Below are 16,190 nucleotides of genomic sequence, written 5' to 3'. Positions count from 1 at the left end.
ATTACTCCACCCTGCATTAAAAGTAATCACTCAAGAGTGGATGTGATTGGAGTTGATTTTGTCCACAGAACAGTAGTACTGTAGTTTAGAGACAAGTATTAAGGGACTCCCAGTTTGCCAGAAAACTTGCAAGTGTTATGTTTATGCATCAACCCCACAATGTCCTATACCACCCTTCCTAAGTCTTACCCTCGATTTATTCTTCATTTACTTGAAAGGTGTAGAGCTGGATTATTTCCTATTGTTGTGCTTTGAATCATAAACGGGTTACAGATTAAACAACCCAAGTCTTACCAGTTTTAGCATTTGTAGCAGCCCTAGGGTTTTGCCCTCTGGGATACTTGCGTAGACTGGGGCTCCTCCTATGTAGAGCCACGTGGTTGCAGGATGTCCCTTGCGCAGAGTTAAAGGCCCTCCGCACCATAGAACGCCCTTAAGGGTACCGGGGAGGGAGACAGACGCTCCGACGCATGCGCCTTGAGCTGCCCGCTGTCCCCGCCTCTAGGCCGGCTCCGGCCTATAAGAAGGCTGGGCGTTGACGTCAGCTTTCTCTTCCGCCCGCTCTGTCCCCGCCAACGAGACAGGGCTGCAGCCGCCGCCATTACCGGTCCCCTCCTTTTCTCCGCTCCCGGAGAATCCGCCGCCATCCGCAGCCATGGTGAGCTACCGGCACCTAGGGGCGGGCTGGGGGGCTACGGGAGGCCCTGACCTGGGCGGGCCACTGGATATGGCCGCCCCCTGGCCGATATGGACCAACGGGGAGGCCTGGGAAGGTGGGGGTGGGGCGGCTGCCGTGTGTGTGTGCGCGCGCGCGCGTGCGGGGGGGGAAATGTAACTAAGATCCCTAAGAACTACCTGTTTGCTGTGGGGCCTGGGAACGGGGGGGGGGGGCAGAAAGAGGGCCTGGGAACGGGGGGGGGGAGAAAGGGGGCCTGGGAACGGGGGGGGGGGAGAAAGGGGGTGTCTTCTCCCCCTCTTTGAATGGGGGGGGTGTTGCGCCATCCAGCACTATGGAGAATGGAGGGGGTGGGGAGCGTCTTCTCTAGGGGTGAATCCACCCCTGGATTGGGCTGCGTCCTCCTGTTAAAGGAAACCCCTTCCCTAGGGGAGCTCCCACAGTAGGGCCTCTGCCAGTCTCCCCCTTGGCGGGTGAACTGTGCCCTGTCTGAGCGACCTACCCACCCACCCCTTTTACAGGGTGTGGATGCGCCATCAGAGCACTAGGGAGGGGGTAGGAGGCTTTGAGGCCTGCTAGCTCGACAGAGCTTCCTTGCTGAGCAATGGGGGTATAGGTGTGAGCTTCTCTGCAGCTTGCCCTTGCTCTCCTAGCGATTGTGCTGGTTGCTCTGTGTTGATCAGCCTCTTTTCCACCCCCCAACAGACAGGCGAGCAGCTTCCTCACGTCTTGTGTTCAGGGGTTTGTTCATTAGGGGAGCCTTGAAGCTGTTGTGCAGCTAGGAATGATGTGGCGGGGTGGGGGAAGGCAAGTGCCAGGATGTGTTTCTAGTCTCTCCTCTGGTCAAAGGGAGGTACTGCAGCCTGGGGGAAGGGGGAAAATACTGCCTGCAATGAGGTAGTAGCATTCTTATGTAACTCTGCAGTCTAGAGTAAAATCCCAGCTTGGATGTCTGGGTTGTGAAGAATTGGGATCGGATGTGGCAGGTGTTCTGAGTTGCTTATTTTGTGCAGTATCATGATGGTTCTGTGCGGTAGGGCTAGGAGTACAGGTATGAAATGTGAGCAAAGGTGATCTTAAGACTTTTTATAGGAGACTTTCTTGACTGTAAGACCCTATTAGGCTGTGCAATTGACTCCCCAAAGTAAGTACTAAATGCCTGGTTGGAGGCATTCAATGAGATGAGAACGCACTGAAAAACTGCTTTCTCTGTGTTGTCCTGTCATGTTTACTGAGCAGTCTATTTCAGTGACACTAAACTTGGCACTGCCATGTCTGGATTCCTGGAAGAACTTGCCCCTGACTGTATAACCTTCTCTTCAAGGTGAACTTCACAGTAGACCAGATTCGGGCCATTATGGACAAAAAGGCCAATATCCGAAACATGTCTGTGATTGCCCATGTGGATCATGGCAAATCCACCTTGACTGACTCCTTGGTATGTAAAGCTGGTATCATTGCCTCTGCCCGTGCGGGTGAGACTCGTTTCACAGACACGAGAAAAGATGAGCAGGAAAGATGCATCACCATCAAGTCAACGTAAGTTCTGTCCCTTCAAGCACATTCTGGTGTTCAGTTGCTTCTGGTCTCATCACAGAACTGGGATTCAGGAACTTCTGGGTTGAAATAGTATTTTGGATTCTAAAATGGGGGAAGAAGAAACCATTTAGTGCTTTGGCTGCCTCAGAGGTTTACTTCCCTGCCCTATAGGGTATTGTGAGTGTTCTCTAAATGTGTTGAGAATTAAATAATGGCTTGTACATAGTCCATCAGTTAAAAACCTCGATCTTGGTAATCAAAACAGTGAACAAACGTCATACAATAGTAAGATTAGAACTTTTCCTGTTAACCTATGTTTTGTCTACTTCTGTAGACACTACCTGGAATTCCCAGAGCTGATTTGGTTAGTGATTTCTTTAGCCAGCAACTTAACTATCTCTAACTCTTATGTGGGGTGGGCCTATCTGCTACCAGAGTGAAATGCAGTGCCAAAAATACTCCTTTTTAATGCATTATCATGTAGCAGTTCTTTCAAATGCACAATGCTAAAGCAGTTACCATAGATTACAAGCGGATAGCTGATGTAGTAAAGTGAACCTTCTAGTCTTGTGTATCTTCTCTTTCAGAGCGATCTCTCTGTTCTATGAGCTGTCGGAAAATGACTTGGCCTTTATCAAGCAGAGCAAGGATGGATCTGGTTTCTTGATTAACTTGATTGACTCTCCTGGACACGTAGACTTCTCTTCAGAAGTCACAGCTGCTCTCCGTGTCACCGATGGTGCCCTGGTGGTTGTAGACTGTGTCTCTGGTGAGAACTGGTAGCAACATTTTGATGCATGTTGTGTAGAAGTAGCATGCTAGTCCTGCAGCAGTAATCTCCAAGATTCTCCCCCTGCCTTCTCCAGGTGTGTGTGTACAGACAGAAACTGTGCTGCGACAGGCCATTGCTGAGAGGATCAAGCCAGTCCTGATGATGAATAAGATGGACAGAGCACTGTTGGAGCTGCAGTTGGAACCAGAAGAGCTGTATCAGACTTTCCAGCGTATTGTGGAGAATGTCAATGTCATCATTTCCACCTATGGGGAAGGAGAGAGTGGCCCCATGGGAAACATCATGGTAAGAAGAATCTGGAAAGGTGTTCCAAGTGAGCAATTGGCCAAAGCTTGCCTTCAGGTTGTTAACCCTTTCAAAACATCTGTTAGCAGTGCTCCTCCTTCCTCTTTGAAGTAAGGAACAGTTGTCTTGTATTACTCTGGAGGCTATTGATATTGACGTAATGTTTACTATAATACAGTATGGGTTGGTATGTTGAGAAAATTGTTATTGGAATGGCATGCTTCAGTTTAGATGCACTGAATTACAGGGTGACTAGTATTGCTATATGATCTACTTATTCTCAAACCATCCCTCAAATTCCTGATGAAACTGAGACTGTCACTTGATCAGGTCTTGCCTTGCCCTTCTCCTTGGGCGGGTTGGTATAGGAAGATTCTCTATCTCCAAGTAGAATGTTCTAGGCACTCATAGTGAGAAATCTATCGGAGGGTGGTATCACTAATACACGTAGGAATTCATCTCCTTTCAGTGGGCTAACATGCATTAGGAATGTAAATCCTGTTGTTTAATTGGCTAACTGCTTAAATAGGGGTGGGTGGGACAGGCTGCATGGGACAGGCTGGTGGGCCAGTAAGGGTGATGGTTACTGGTTAACCAATCTTGTCACCAATGTCATATTTGCCAAGACCTTTCCAATCTGGGTGTCGAGTATTCTCCAGTTAGCCACAAAACCTGTCAACCAGTTAATAGCTTTTGTTTGGTCAAGTCTAGCTCTTGCACCCAAAGTTCACCTTCCTTACATCTAACAAAACCATTCTCTGAAATGTGTGCTGGAGCTGGGATGCCTGCAATTCATCTGCTGGTAGGAGAAGGGTACCCTAATCAAAACACTCGGCATAAGCACACCTCATCAGACAACCTTTGGATCTCTAATCACCATTCTTCTGACTTCTTCCAGATTGATCCAGTGCTAGGTACTGTTGGCTTTGGTTCTGGCCTGCATGGATGGGCTTTTACCCTGAAACAGTTTGCTGAGATGTATGTTGCAAAGTTTGCTGCAAAGGGTGATGGGCAACTGAGTGCTTCTGAGCGTGCCAAGAAGGTAGAGGACATGATGAAGAAGCTGTGGGGAGACAGGTAAGAACCTTGAATTCAGGTGACTAGTGCTGCTGAATTCTCAATATGGTCTTGCCTTGTTTAGTGTTACCTCCCCTACACCCTAAAATCACTAAGTAGAGCAGTGACCCCATAACTAGTTTGGTCTATAAACTCAGACTGAGTGACCTGTGTAACACATAGCTGCCTGCCTTTCTAGAAAAGACAGATTGGGAAACTCATGGGTGGGAATAAGGAAGCAACAGTGTGGTACACAATACAAATCCTAGTTGGGATAGTTCCCAAAAATATAAATCCCAACCTGGGTGGATAGTCTATAGTGCTGACTTTTAGAAACACAGTCCCTACTGAAAAACTTGCAATCTGGAGATGGACAAATGGTAGGGAATGTGGGGGTAGGAGTACACTGTTCAGATAGTGATGCAAATCTTTGCTTTGGAAACAAGTGTTGGAAAGGGCATCAGGTTTCAGGAAGTAGAGGAAAGCATCTCAAAAGAGTTTTGACTTCCTCCATCTTGAAAGGCTAGCAGAATAGGTTGTGCTAATAAAAGGACATGGAGCAACTGCAATGCCTTCTCATCTGATTTTCCCCCTCCCCCCCAGATATTTTGATCCTGCTTCTGGCAAGTTCAGCAAATCTGCTACCAGCCCTGATGGAAAGAAATTGCCCAGGACTTTCTGCCAGCTGATCCTAGATCCCATCTTCAAGGTAACTACCTTCTTAGTTCATTTTCCTCTCCTAACTAGCAGTGGTCTGCCCCTGTTTTGTCTACCTCAAGTGTGCATGATGATGGAAAAATTTCTTCACTTTGACCTGACTTGGCTGTTTGAAGAGATTTATATATCTGACACAAGCATAGCTGGCCTGTGCAGTAAGGGAAGCTGGGAGTTACTGCTCTCTACACATTTATGAGCCTTCATGTATCTGCTGATACCAGGGCTGCTGTTAATAAAACAGTTAAACTACCAATGACTGGTTCTCCCTGGAGAATGCACTTGAGCTGCTTGCTTGATGAGCTGCATTCTCCTCACTTGGAATTCTTCTTCTAGGTCTTTGATGCAATCATGAACTTCAAGAAAGAGGAGACTGCTAAACTGATCGAGAAACTAGACATCAAGCTTGACAGTGAGGATAAAGATAAGGAGGGCAAACCTCTACTGAAGGTAAGTGCTGATCAACATTACCTTGGGAAGAGACCTGCAGTTAGCTAAATCTTCATCAGCGTGGGATACTGAGCTATTTCAGTGCTGGGCTTTTGGTAGATTCAAAGTCTGGGAATAACTTGAATGAGACACTAATGAGGAAGGAGGGAAAGAGAGTAGCAGGAGCGAAGACAGGTTTTTTTTTCCTGGGCCTTATATCACCATCTGCTTTTTCAGGCTGTGATGAGACGCTGGCTGCCTGCTGGAGAAGCTCTGCTGCAGATGATCACCATCCACCTGCCTTCCCCTGTCACAGCTCAGAAGTACCGCTGTGAGCTGCTGTACGAGGGCCCCCCTGACGACGAGGCTGCCATGGGTACGCGGCACTAGTAGTAGAGTGCAGGAGCATAAGTGCATTAAGACTCTAAAATGCCCAGAGCTATTTGTTTGCTTTTCAACAAGTATACAAGCCAGGCTGCAGTTGTAATTCCTGCACCTGCTGCCTTTCCAGTGTGGATCAGACAAGCTCATTAGTTAGCAGCTTTGCTGTGGATAGATGGGCTAGCCAAGGGCCTGGATAGTAGCCAGAGTGTATACTAAAGGCTCAGTCTATGTCAATTACAATGATCTCTTGGCACCTGGCTTTTTCCTTGCTAGTTGCACTAGTCAGCTACCTGGATGGTAGCCAGTAGGCCAGTGTCTCAACTGCTGCATTCTGTCGCATGACTGCCTTACTCCAGAGTACAGAGCACTGATCACCATCTTCTTTCCCAGGTATTAAGAACTGTGATCCCAAAGGGCCCCTAATGATGTACATCTCTAAAATGGTGCCAACCTCTGACAAAGGTCGTTTCTATGCTTTTGGACGTGTCTTCTCTGGTCTGGTCTCTACTGGCTTGAAAGTCAGAATCATGGGACCAAATTACACTCCTGGCAAGAAGGAAGATCTGTACCTGAAGCCAATCCAAAGGTTAGTACAGGCAGGGCTGGTATCGATTCTATGATTGGTTGTGTTAAGCTTTAGATCTAATGCATCACTCTTACGATGCAAGTTCCATATTACTCCCCCAATTCCAGAACTTGGGGCTTCAGTTCAGTAGCTTTCTGATTTTCAGTGGTTCTTCTGCCCCTTGCTTATCTGAAGACATCTAAGCTCCCTTTGTAAACTTGTCATGGCTAGGCTGGGATCCACTTTACCGGCCACCACAATCTATTGCCTAAGGAACCATGCATCCTGACTCAAGTTGGTTTTTTTTTTTTTTTTTTTCTCTCTTCAATCAGGACCATTCTTATGATGGGCCGCTACGTTGAACCCATTGAGGACGTGCCTTGTGGTAACATTGTTGGTCTGGTCGGTGTTGACCAGTTTCTGGTCAAGACTGGAACAATTACCACCTTTGAGCATGCTCATAACATGAGAGTGATGAAGTTCAGCGTCAGCCCTGTGGTGCGTGTGGCTGTTGAAGCAAAGAACCCAGCTGACCTGCCCAAGCTAGTAGAAGGACTGAAGCGTTTGGCCAAGTCTGACCCTATGGTGCAGGTAAGTCTCGTGGAAATTCTTCAATAGCAGTTGCTTGAATCTCAAACACTTGTCAGAGTATTGACCACAAAATTAAACATAATGGTTCAGCCCAGACCTGTAAGAACCACGTGTTTCATCTCCCCAAACCATAATATTTGACTAGAAGAGATTGAGAAAATACTGACCAGACTTCCAAAACTCATCCAAGGGAGACTTGGATGAGAACTTACAGCATGCCATGAAAGTTGGGGACCAGATTGACCACTCCTTTTCCAGACTCTAGAGAAAATGCAATAATTGGGTCCATTCAGTCAAGTCTATTAGATTTGGCCCACAATCCAACTATTCACTATCCCTTGGTTGGGATCAGTGCTGGATCTCTGGCTGGAGTGAAATCTCACTAACTGCTCCACCCTATAAAGGCCCTACTGGGGGCCATTGGCAAGCTCACTCAGGCTATGTCTGAACTACATTCCTTCCGAAAATTCAGATGAAGTGTGGATTTAGAAATCTCATGCTTCATTTGCATAATCACTTGAGCGCTTTTTCGAAGAAGAAACCTGTCTAGGGGTTCTCTGGGGGGACACACCCCTTTTTTGAAAACCCATACTCCTGTTTAGACTGCTGTTGCTTTTTTGAAAAAGCATGCATGCAATTACGCAAATGAAGCACAAGATTTGTAAATCCGTGGTTCATTTGCATTTTAGATTGGGCTCATTCCTTTCAAGAGGAATGTAGTTTAGACTTGCCCATAGCTAATCTTCAGTCTTTGTGCATAGAAACTTGTCTAAGGTTGCTTCTCTGGAGTGTGGGCAAGATCATCAACAGCATGATTTAGCAACACTTCACTCTCCCTCTGAGATCAAGGGGATGCTGCACATTGAAAGGTGGGCTTCTTGGAAGTAAACTGCCAAAACCAAGTAGGTGGCTTGTGTAACTGTTTTGCCACCTGTTGCTGTATACAGACTCTTAAGTTCCGTATGGAGAACACCTTGGATCTTCTGTAACTCAAACATTGCAGTTCATAGTGATTCCTCTTCCAGTCAGAGGAAGGGAATTGAAAGCCACTGAGGAGCCATTAGAAGAACTTCTGCTTCTCCTGTTCGCAGGCAAAACTTCTTAGCCTGGCACACATCCTCAACCTTACCAGGCTGGCTGCCCCCACCCAATCTATTAAGCTGCAAGTTAAAAGCAGTTGTGGGGTATGTCTAGATCATTTGAAGTGTCTTGATCATTAGCTAACAATATAGGCCAATACACAGGGGTTTCCATGGAGTCCTCTCCATTCATGTTGGATGCCCGGTCTTTGTTTCAGTGCATCATTGAAGAGTCTGGAGAGCACATCATTGCTGGTGCAGGAGAGCTGCATTTGGAGATTTGCCTGAAGGATCTGGAAGAGGACCATGCATGCATTCCAATTAAGGTAAATCTGCCATATACGTGTGCTTTGAGAAAGCCCAAAGAACCCAGCTGAAGACTGAGATGGCTGCAGAGCTGTTGAACCGGTAACCTTCTGGATTGCTAGAAACAATGCAGTAGCTCTAGGGGTAGCAACCTCATGGATTTGCAGTAGAGTGCTTCATCGCCTCTCTAACAGTGGAGCTGTGGCTATTGAAATGACCATTGGGCTAAGTCAGGAGTTCCTAACCCATCTTTCTGCTTTCATTAGGCAAAAATTCTCATTAGCTAGACCAGGGCTACTCCACTTTGGAAGCCCCGGGGCCACAATGATACTCACAGCACATGCTGAGGGCTGTTGCTTAAGTGGAGTTGCATATATGTGGAAATAGCTGCTTTCACGCTGACAGGCAGAATACAAAGGACTGTACAACACAAGTCCCATTTAGTCCTTTCTGCTGATCATGCAGTATTTACCTGATTTCCACCCACCTGAGAGCACTTGGAATGAGCAAGGACAGTCCAGGAATTCAGCTACTACATATCAACCCAAACTGCACCATGGGCTGCGAGCCACATTTTGAGTAGCCCTGAGCTAGACTAATCTATGCCTAAAGCTGCTTATATGCAAAGCATTCTCAGGGTAGCTGACATTTAACACAGCAAACCTCTCAGAGTAGTAACAGTTACCTTGTGTTTCTATGCTGATTGAATGCCTTGCTAAACCTTCTGTGGTAGATACATCCTTACACTTCAAGGTCCTTTTGTTGTACCATGAGCCGTACATGCTTCACGGCTCAGCTAAGTGAAGGTATTGCTGTACTCCTTCCAAATCCTCTGGAACTAACTCGTGACTGGTTGCTTGCAGAAATCTGACCCTGTCGTGTCTTACCGTGAGACAGTCAGCGAGGAATCCAATGTGCTGTGCCTTTCCAAATCCCCCAACAAGCACAACAGGCTGTACATGAAGGCCCGACCATTCCCAGATGGATTGGCTGAGGATATCGACAAAGGTGATGTCTCTTCCCGTCAAGAGCTGAAGCAGCGTGCGCGTTACCTAGCTGAGAAGTATGAGTGGGATGTCACTGAAGCCCGTAAAATCTGGTGCTTTGGGCCAGATGGGACTGGCCCCAACATCCTGACTGATATCACCAAGGGGGTGCAGTACTTGAATGAAATCAAGGACAGTGTTGTCGCTGGCTTCCAGTGGGCTACAAAAGAGGTAGGTGCAGTAAATTGCCATTGATTAGATTATTTTTTTGCTTCAACCTTCGTGTCTTCCTCAGGTTCTAGGTGGATCGCTAATGTTGCAGTTGTCCGTGGGAGGACGGCAGCGTGTTTCACTTAAGCTAAAGCTAGCATTGGTTCGCACATCTTGGTGCAGCTGCTAAAACTGCTGTGAATCTCCTTCCATAAAACGGGAGACTTCTCCTATAGGAAGGATTCTGGTATGGTAGGGCCACAGTAACTCTTGGCAGTACCCTGCCTTGGCATCTCGACAGAATAGTCCCTGGGCAAATGGCTGGATGCTGTGACACTGATGCTGAGCCAGGAACAGCCTCTTTATTTCTCGATCGATGCTGTTAGGCTTGTCACACCCAGCATACTCCTGTTCGAGGCATATTTGTTCGAGGCGTATTTGCTGAAGTCTGCTGGACTTGGTTGGCATAGCCCTGTTGGGGGACTACAAAAGGTGGTACACAGTGAGGGGTTTGGACCTTCAAAGACTCTTCTGGGTGGTTGCTGATATCTGGGCTCTGCTCTCTTTCAGGGAGCTCTGTGTGAGGAGAACATGCGTGGCGTCCGCTTTGATGTGCATGATGTGACCTTGCATGCTGATGCCATCCACCGTGGTGGTGGGCAGATCATCCCTACTGCTAGGAGGTGCCTGTATGCCTGTGTGCTCACTGCTCAGCCAAGACTTATGGAGCCCATCTACCTTGTTGAGATCCAGGTACTTGGCCTTTGCTTAGCTTCAAATTGTAATGTTGCTCTGAGTCCTCTTAAAGGACTGATCTCTTAAGTGATGATGAAAGCAGTTTCTGTAATCACAACTTTCTGTGTACCAGTGTCCTGAGCAAGTAGTTGGCGGTATCTATGGTGTCCTGAACAGGAAGCGTGGCCATGTCTTCGAGGAGTCCCAGGTAGCAGGCACTCCCATGTTCGTTGTTAAGGCCTACCTGCCTGTCAATGAGTCTTTTGGTAAGTGATCTTGATACTGTTGGTTTTGGATGTCGGATTCCTTCTAGGGTTGTTAAATTGCGTTTTGCATCCACTGTTTGAGTATTCAATAGGGCGCCTCTGCAGTGTAGTAACAACTCTAGGGTTGTTGCTACACTTGAAAGGGGGAAAGCTCCCAATGGAGCCCGGAGTCAGTAGGAAGTCCCCAGCTGATCCCAGGCTCCATGCAGTGCTGCCACTTTAACCCCCCACCCCTTTTTGCTGCCTCTTTCTGATAGAGGTAGCAAGAGGGGTGGGGAGCAACTAGTCCTTCACATCCCTAATTCCTTCTGCAAGCCTAGGACTTCCTTTCTGCTAGAGCTCCAGAATATTTGCTCTCTCCAGCATTGTTGGAAATAGAACCTCCTAACTACTTCCTTCGTGGGGTCTTGGAGCATTTTCTTAGTTGAAGGGATAAATGTAACCCCCTTTTTTCCCCCCTCTCCTCTCCTCCCCACCAGCCTGATTACTATTCTTCCTTTCCCCGCCCCACTGATTTTGAACAAACAGTGGTTTTGTGGGTCTTAAATATTGTGCTCCATTTTCTCACTGTGTCCCAGTTAATAGCCAACTATTGAAATTCTATGAACCAGTGTTCCCTGTAAGCCACATGCTTGTACCGCTTCTCTGGAGAGATTCAAATGCTGCCCAGCTGATTAGCAGAGTGCCCCAAGCTAGGTTTTGTTTCTGTTGGTGGTGCACATGCACATTCCTTGGTGCACATAAAATTTATTCTACTCATGGATGGAAAAAACTTTTTTCCATTCCTGTGTATAACAGGAACAGTGCTAGAACACAAATGTTACATCCCAGAACCTTTATAATCAAACTTGTGCTTCTTTAAACTTAGCCCCATGGCCATTTTTTTTTTTTTCTTCCTTGCATAGGTTTTACAGCTGACTTGAGATCCAACACAGGTGGCCAGGCCTTCCCCCAGTGCGTGTTCGACCACTGGCAAATCCTGCCCGGGGATCCCTTTGACAACACTACCCGTCCTTGCCAGGTCGTTGCTGAGACCCGCAAACGCAAAGGGCTGAAGGAAGGCATCCCAGCACTAGACAACTTCCTGGATAAATTGTAAAAGCTACTCCCCCAACACCAGTTTAAAGTAACTGTTATTGGACTCTGAATAAACTAGCATAACATCAGTGCAGCAGGCAAACTAGACTGCAGTGACCATCTCTTTGCATTACTTAATCAGTTTCATAGCAATTTTGAGACTTTCAGAAAACACATTGATATTCAGCCTTATAGGTTTCTGTGTTGCACATGACTCATTGGGGCCCCACTTGGTGCCATTGTAACTTAAAAACATTTCCACGTGATGCAACTTGAGTTGCTTGGTTCCATATTTATTTGACACATGGGAAAGATGCTTTCCTCTCTGCAGGGATTTGGCAAAAGGGGTGGGTAAAAGGGCACCTAATTTCTCAAAGGGGAAATGCCTAATGCCCAACAGACTGCACACCAATTGGAACAGTGCAGTAAGAGGGGTTTACTTGGGTTAATTGCCTGTAGAGCTTTTTTTTCTTTGAGGGGAGGGGTGTGTAAACTTTTTAGTTGGGCAGAAACTCAAAGGCAGGAAGATCTTGTGCAGTGTGACTGTCATCATGAACATCAACAAATGTATTAGTGCCACTGGAATAATAAATTTGATATGGTGATGAATATCCAGCTGGATTCTTGTTCAGTTTCACTTCATTCCAGATACAGTCCAGCAGAGAGGAAACCGCAAAGGTCCTTTTGACTCTAGTCCTCTTCCTCTCCTCGCCTATTTTTTTTTGCCTTTTAGTGATCTGGTACTGGCTGACTGAGGCCCAGGGGCGAGATGGCCTTATTACAACTAGCATGGTCTGTGCTGGGGTATGTACTCTCCTCTTAGGGAGGAGGGGGTCTTAGCTAAGTAGCTTCAGGATGAAGTGACCTTGCAACCATGCTGAAAAATCTTCCCTGAAGCCATCACTTCTGGCCTCCACATGGACCAGAAGCAAGCTCCTCCCTGCCCAGGATGCACCAATTCAAAGCAGCACTGGATTCTGCCAGAACAGATGCAAAACTTGCTGCCATCCCACTGCTACAATGATCCAAAACCCTTTCAAGATCTATGAATCTTACACATGACCACCCCAATAGGTGTTATGGGGGCATTTAGTACACTGAGGTGGGGTGTGAAACCAGACACTCCCTATATGCTCGAATTGATTGCTCGAGCAGGGGGAAAGACACTCTTTAACTGTAGGTAATAGGATGCTGATTTGATGGGTGGGGTGGTGTTGTGGTGTGTCTTTTGTTTTGGAAGGGGAAATCTCTTACTCAGGCCTGGGCCTAGTGGGCCAGGAGTAGCTGTGGGCCTAGCTTTGCTCTCTTCTCTCTCTCCTCTCCTCCTCCCCCCCTCCCCCCATCTTCAGTCATGGACAGGTTTGGGGATTGAATATTTCATGCCTGTGAGCTGTACCTGCCATACTGAAAATACCAGTCCTCCACTCTAGAAGTCTACATGACATTTTCAAATGATAAGCCTAAGGCTATGTCTACGCTCGCGGCTTCTTGCATGAGTAATATGCAAACAAGGCTATGCATGAAATATTGCTGAGCCTCATTTGCATACCTAATGAGCCACCATTTTTTTCAGAAGAGGCTCTTGGGCAAGAAGGGGCAGTGTAGATGCTCCTTCTTGTGCAAGAAAAACCCTCTTGCGCAATGCTGTTCTTCCTCTCAAGTAATAGATGTAACGGCAGTGTAGACGCTCCTTGCACAAGAGCTTCTTCTGAAAAAAATGGTGGCTCATTAGGTATATTCCATGCTTAGCCTCATTTGCATATTACTCTGCAAGAAGCCGCAAGTGTAGACATAGCCTAAGAGTTGAAATTCATGACTGATAGACACTGAACAAAGACCAGATATATTGCTGTAACTCAACCACACTGTCCTGTGCCTGCAGGGGTTTTAACAGGCCACTCTGCATTGAATAGTTCCTTATTGTATGTGCTAATTACATATGCTAAACACTGAGAAGATCTTTCCTAGTCCTGGAGAAGAGCTGTGTGTCTTGAAAGCTTGTATCTTGCCAATTCAGCTGCTCCACTATTACTTGGCCTACAACATCTCTACTTGATGCAACAGCTGCTAACAGTAGGTAGGTGTAATGAGCTCACAGATATTGCCAGCTTCTTGGGCTTTCCTGCATTGTTAGTGGGAACTAGAAATAGAGTTTTGTCTAATGGTTTGTTCCTGCATTTTCACCCCTCATGCAAACTAAGGTTGCGTTAAGCACCAGCTAATTGGCCCATCAATGGTTTAAGCTCAAGTGCTGTGGGTGGTCCAGCTAGTGTCAGGGTGAGGACACAGTAACTTGAGTTACAACTGGTCATCGGAAGAAGTGGGCTGTGCCCACCAAAGCTCATGATACCATCTACATGTTTTGTTAGTCTTTAAAGTGCTACTAGACCATGTGTTGTTTTTTAAGTTTATCCTATACAGACTAACTTGGCTACACCCAGAAGCTTTTGAATTTTCTTCTGCTTGTCCAATCACTAGCTATGTGGTCCCTTGCTTGAGTGACAATACTGGAGCTACTGTGGAATGAAGGCAAGTCCCAAATAGGGAACCCTCCCAGCAGCCTTCACATTCAAGGGCAAAGGAGAAACTCTTTTTGTTCCTAGTAGGTCTACATTGCAACAAAACAGCTAGCCTGTGGCAGCTGTGATGGGCCTGGTCTACTATAAAATAGTGTAGATGCCTGGGCTGGTGTCAGAGTTAGGGCTCCCTGCCGTGCTCCCCAGAACAGTTATCCAGCTGAGACTGCTCAGTTCTACTGCAAAGAGGCCAGCCCTGTGGCCTACAGGAAAGGTGCCGGGCAGTCCCCTTCAAGAAAACCGCTCCTGTGCTGTTACATTTGGGATTTGGCTCAGATGTTGAGGGGGTTGGCATGTGAGAAATATGCCATGTTTGAAACTTGCTGTGTCACCTCAGCAGAGAGGTTTTTGAAGAAAAAGTGTGAATGGTTTTTCTGCCCACCTTGGGAGCTTAATGTTAAACTTGGGGGTGAAGCCAAAGACAATAAATTGACACAGGTGCAGCCGTTAAGGACACAAGCGAGTACAACATCTTTGCAAAGGATTAGGAGACTTAAGGCTTTGTTGAGACTGTGGTGGGCCGTCAACCTAAATGATGCAACTTCAGTTACATGAATAATATAGCTGAAGTAGAGGTCAGCTACATTAGGTCTGCTTAATGTAGTATCTTCACAGCAGCAAGCTGACAGCTGGTGCTCTCCCGTTGTCTTCCCTGACCATTCTAGTTCTGGTGATTCTGGAGTTGATGGGAAAGTTGGTCGATTAATTGCATCTATTCTAGACGAGAAATTGACCCCTGCTGAATTAACTGCAGCCCCTTGATTCATCTTGTAGCAAAGACATGCCATAAGGATGAAAAGCACCAAACTGTGAAATATTGTTAAAATAATATATACCTTTCATGACGGTCCCTGTTCCTAACAGCTTCCAAGCAGCTGCATCCATCTCTTCCATTAAGATTAGGACATAAAAGGCTACCCCAGAAGTTTGCAAATTACATTGCACCCTCTGCCCCCTTTGGACAACAAAAATTACATGACCCCAGGAGGGGAGAACAGGGCCTGAGCTTGCTGGAGTCAGGGTGTGTGTGAGAGAGAGAGAAAGCATGAGCTCCACTGTCGAGGAGGGTGAGAAGAGCCCAAGGATTCAGTGCCAGGCTGGGACATTGCAACACAATTTGAGAATGGGGGAGGGGAAGATTGAAGACCTCTTAGGCAAGCTTTACCATATAGTAAGTGCCGTGGGTTTGCCCATGCAGCACAGGAAAGGCCTCTGCTTAAATGCTATAGTGAAAAGCAATTCCTTAAACATCCACACCCTTGTGACTAACCATTTATATGTTACTGGCTCCTCCTCACTGTAAAATTGTGGGTGTGGAAAGGCACGGCCCTACTACTGTAGTTCCCTGCTCAGCCCACCCATCTGCTGTACTACACAGATAACAGCGCTGGTTGATCTGTTCCTAAGGCCCCATGCATTGGAGTCTGGTGCATTGCGGAGTCTAAGCTCCTCCAGCTCATGTGTGTTTCCTGCAGCTTGGGTGGAAAGGATCAACCCGCCCCTCAGGGATGGTATAGGGGTGGGGTGAGGATCTCCCTTGGGCCATATAAGCACATGGTGAGGAAGACCCAAGGGGGAGGTAGAGGAAGGATGGGGGAGGGGAAGAGAGAGAAGGAAGCAGATGGCCAAGGGGGGGCATTAGAAACCCTGGGGAGGGTGGAAGGGGTCCGTAGTGGAGCTCTGCTGTCTTGGGAAGGGAGGCGAGGGGTGTGGCAGGGGTTAGAGCTGGAGATCTACAGAGGAATTCTACTATCCAGGGGGAGGGGCCATGGGGGAGCAGCCCAAGGAATGGTGAGGGGTGGCAGGGTCAGGGGGAGCTCAGGGAAGGGGTGGGAGGGACCATAGGGAGCTCAAGGGAAGAAAGGGAGGGGCAGGGGCCATGGGGAGCTCAGGGGGGAAGGCAAGAGCTATGGGGGAGGAGGA

The 16,190-nt window shown here is 47.2% G+C and overlaps 1 protein-coding gene across 1 annotated transcript; it reads left to right on the top strand.

The window, feature by feature from the left end:
• Positions 1-502: 502 nt before the first annotated feature.
• EEF2 (eukaryotic translation elongation factor 2) lies at positions 503-12,312 on the top strand. Its single transcript, XM_075903007.1, has 15 exons — positions 503-658; positions 2,001-2,215; positions 2,803-2,984; positions 3,082-3,293; positions 4,192-4,370; positions 4,953-5,058; positions 5,400-5,513; positions 5,730-5,868; positions 6,267-6,462; positions 6,774-7,032; positions 8,330-8,437; positions 9,281-9,634; positions 10,184-10,366; positions 10,482-10,614; positions 11,520-12,312. The coding sequence occupies exons 1-15, from the start codon at positions 656-658 to the stop codon at positions 11,711-11,713; spliced, it is 2,577 nt and encodes an 858-aa protein (XP_075759122.1). The 5' UTR covers positions 503-655; the 3' UTR covers positions 11,714-12,312.
• The last annotated feature ends 3,878 nt before the right edge of the window (positions 12,313-16,190 follow it).

The sequence above is a fragment of the Pelodiscus sinensis genome, chromosome 19 (genome assembly GCF_049634645.1).
Source record: "Pelodiscus sinensis isolate JC-2024 chromosome 19, ASM4963464v1, whole genome shotgun sequence".
NCBI lineage: Eukaryota > Metazoa > Chordata > Testudines > Trionychidae > Pelodiscus > Pelodiscus sinensis.
This window is presented reverse-complemented; position numbering and strand designations above follow the sequence as displayed.

What these genes read in the sequence shown, in the direction of transcription:
- EEF2 (XM_075903007.1), top strand. An exon ending in TCCAGTGGGCTACAAAAGAG is followed by an intron (nt 9,635 to 10,183) that starts GTAGGTGCAGTA and finishes GCTCTCTTTCAG; the next exon opens with GGAGCTCTGTGTGAGGAGAA. An exon ending in TCTACCTTGTTGAGATCCAG is followed by an intron (nt 10,367 to 10,481) that starts GTACTTGGCCTT and finishes TCTGTGTACCAG; the next exon opens with TGTCCTGAGCAAGTAGTTGG.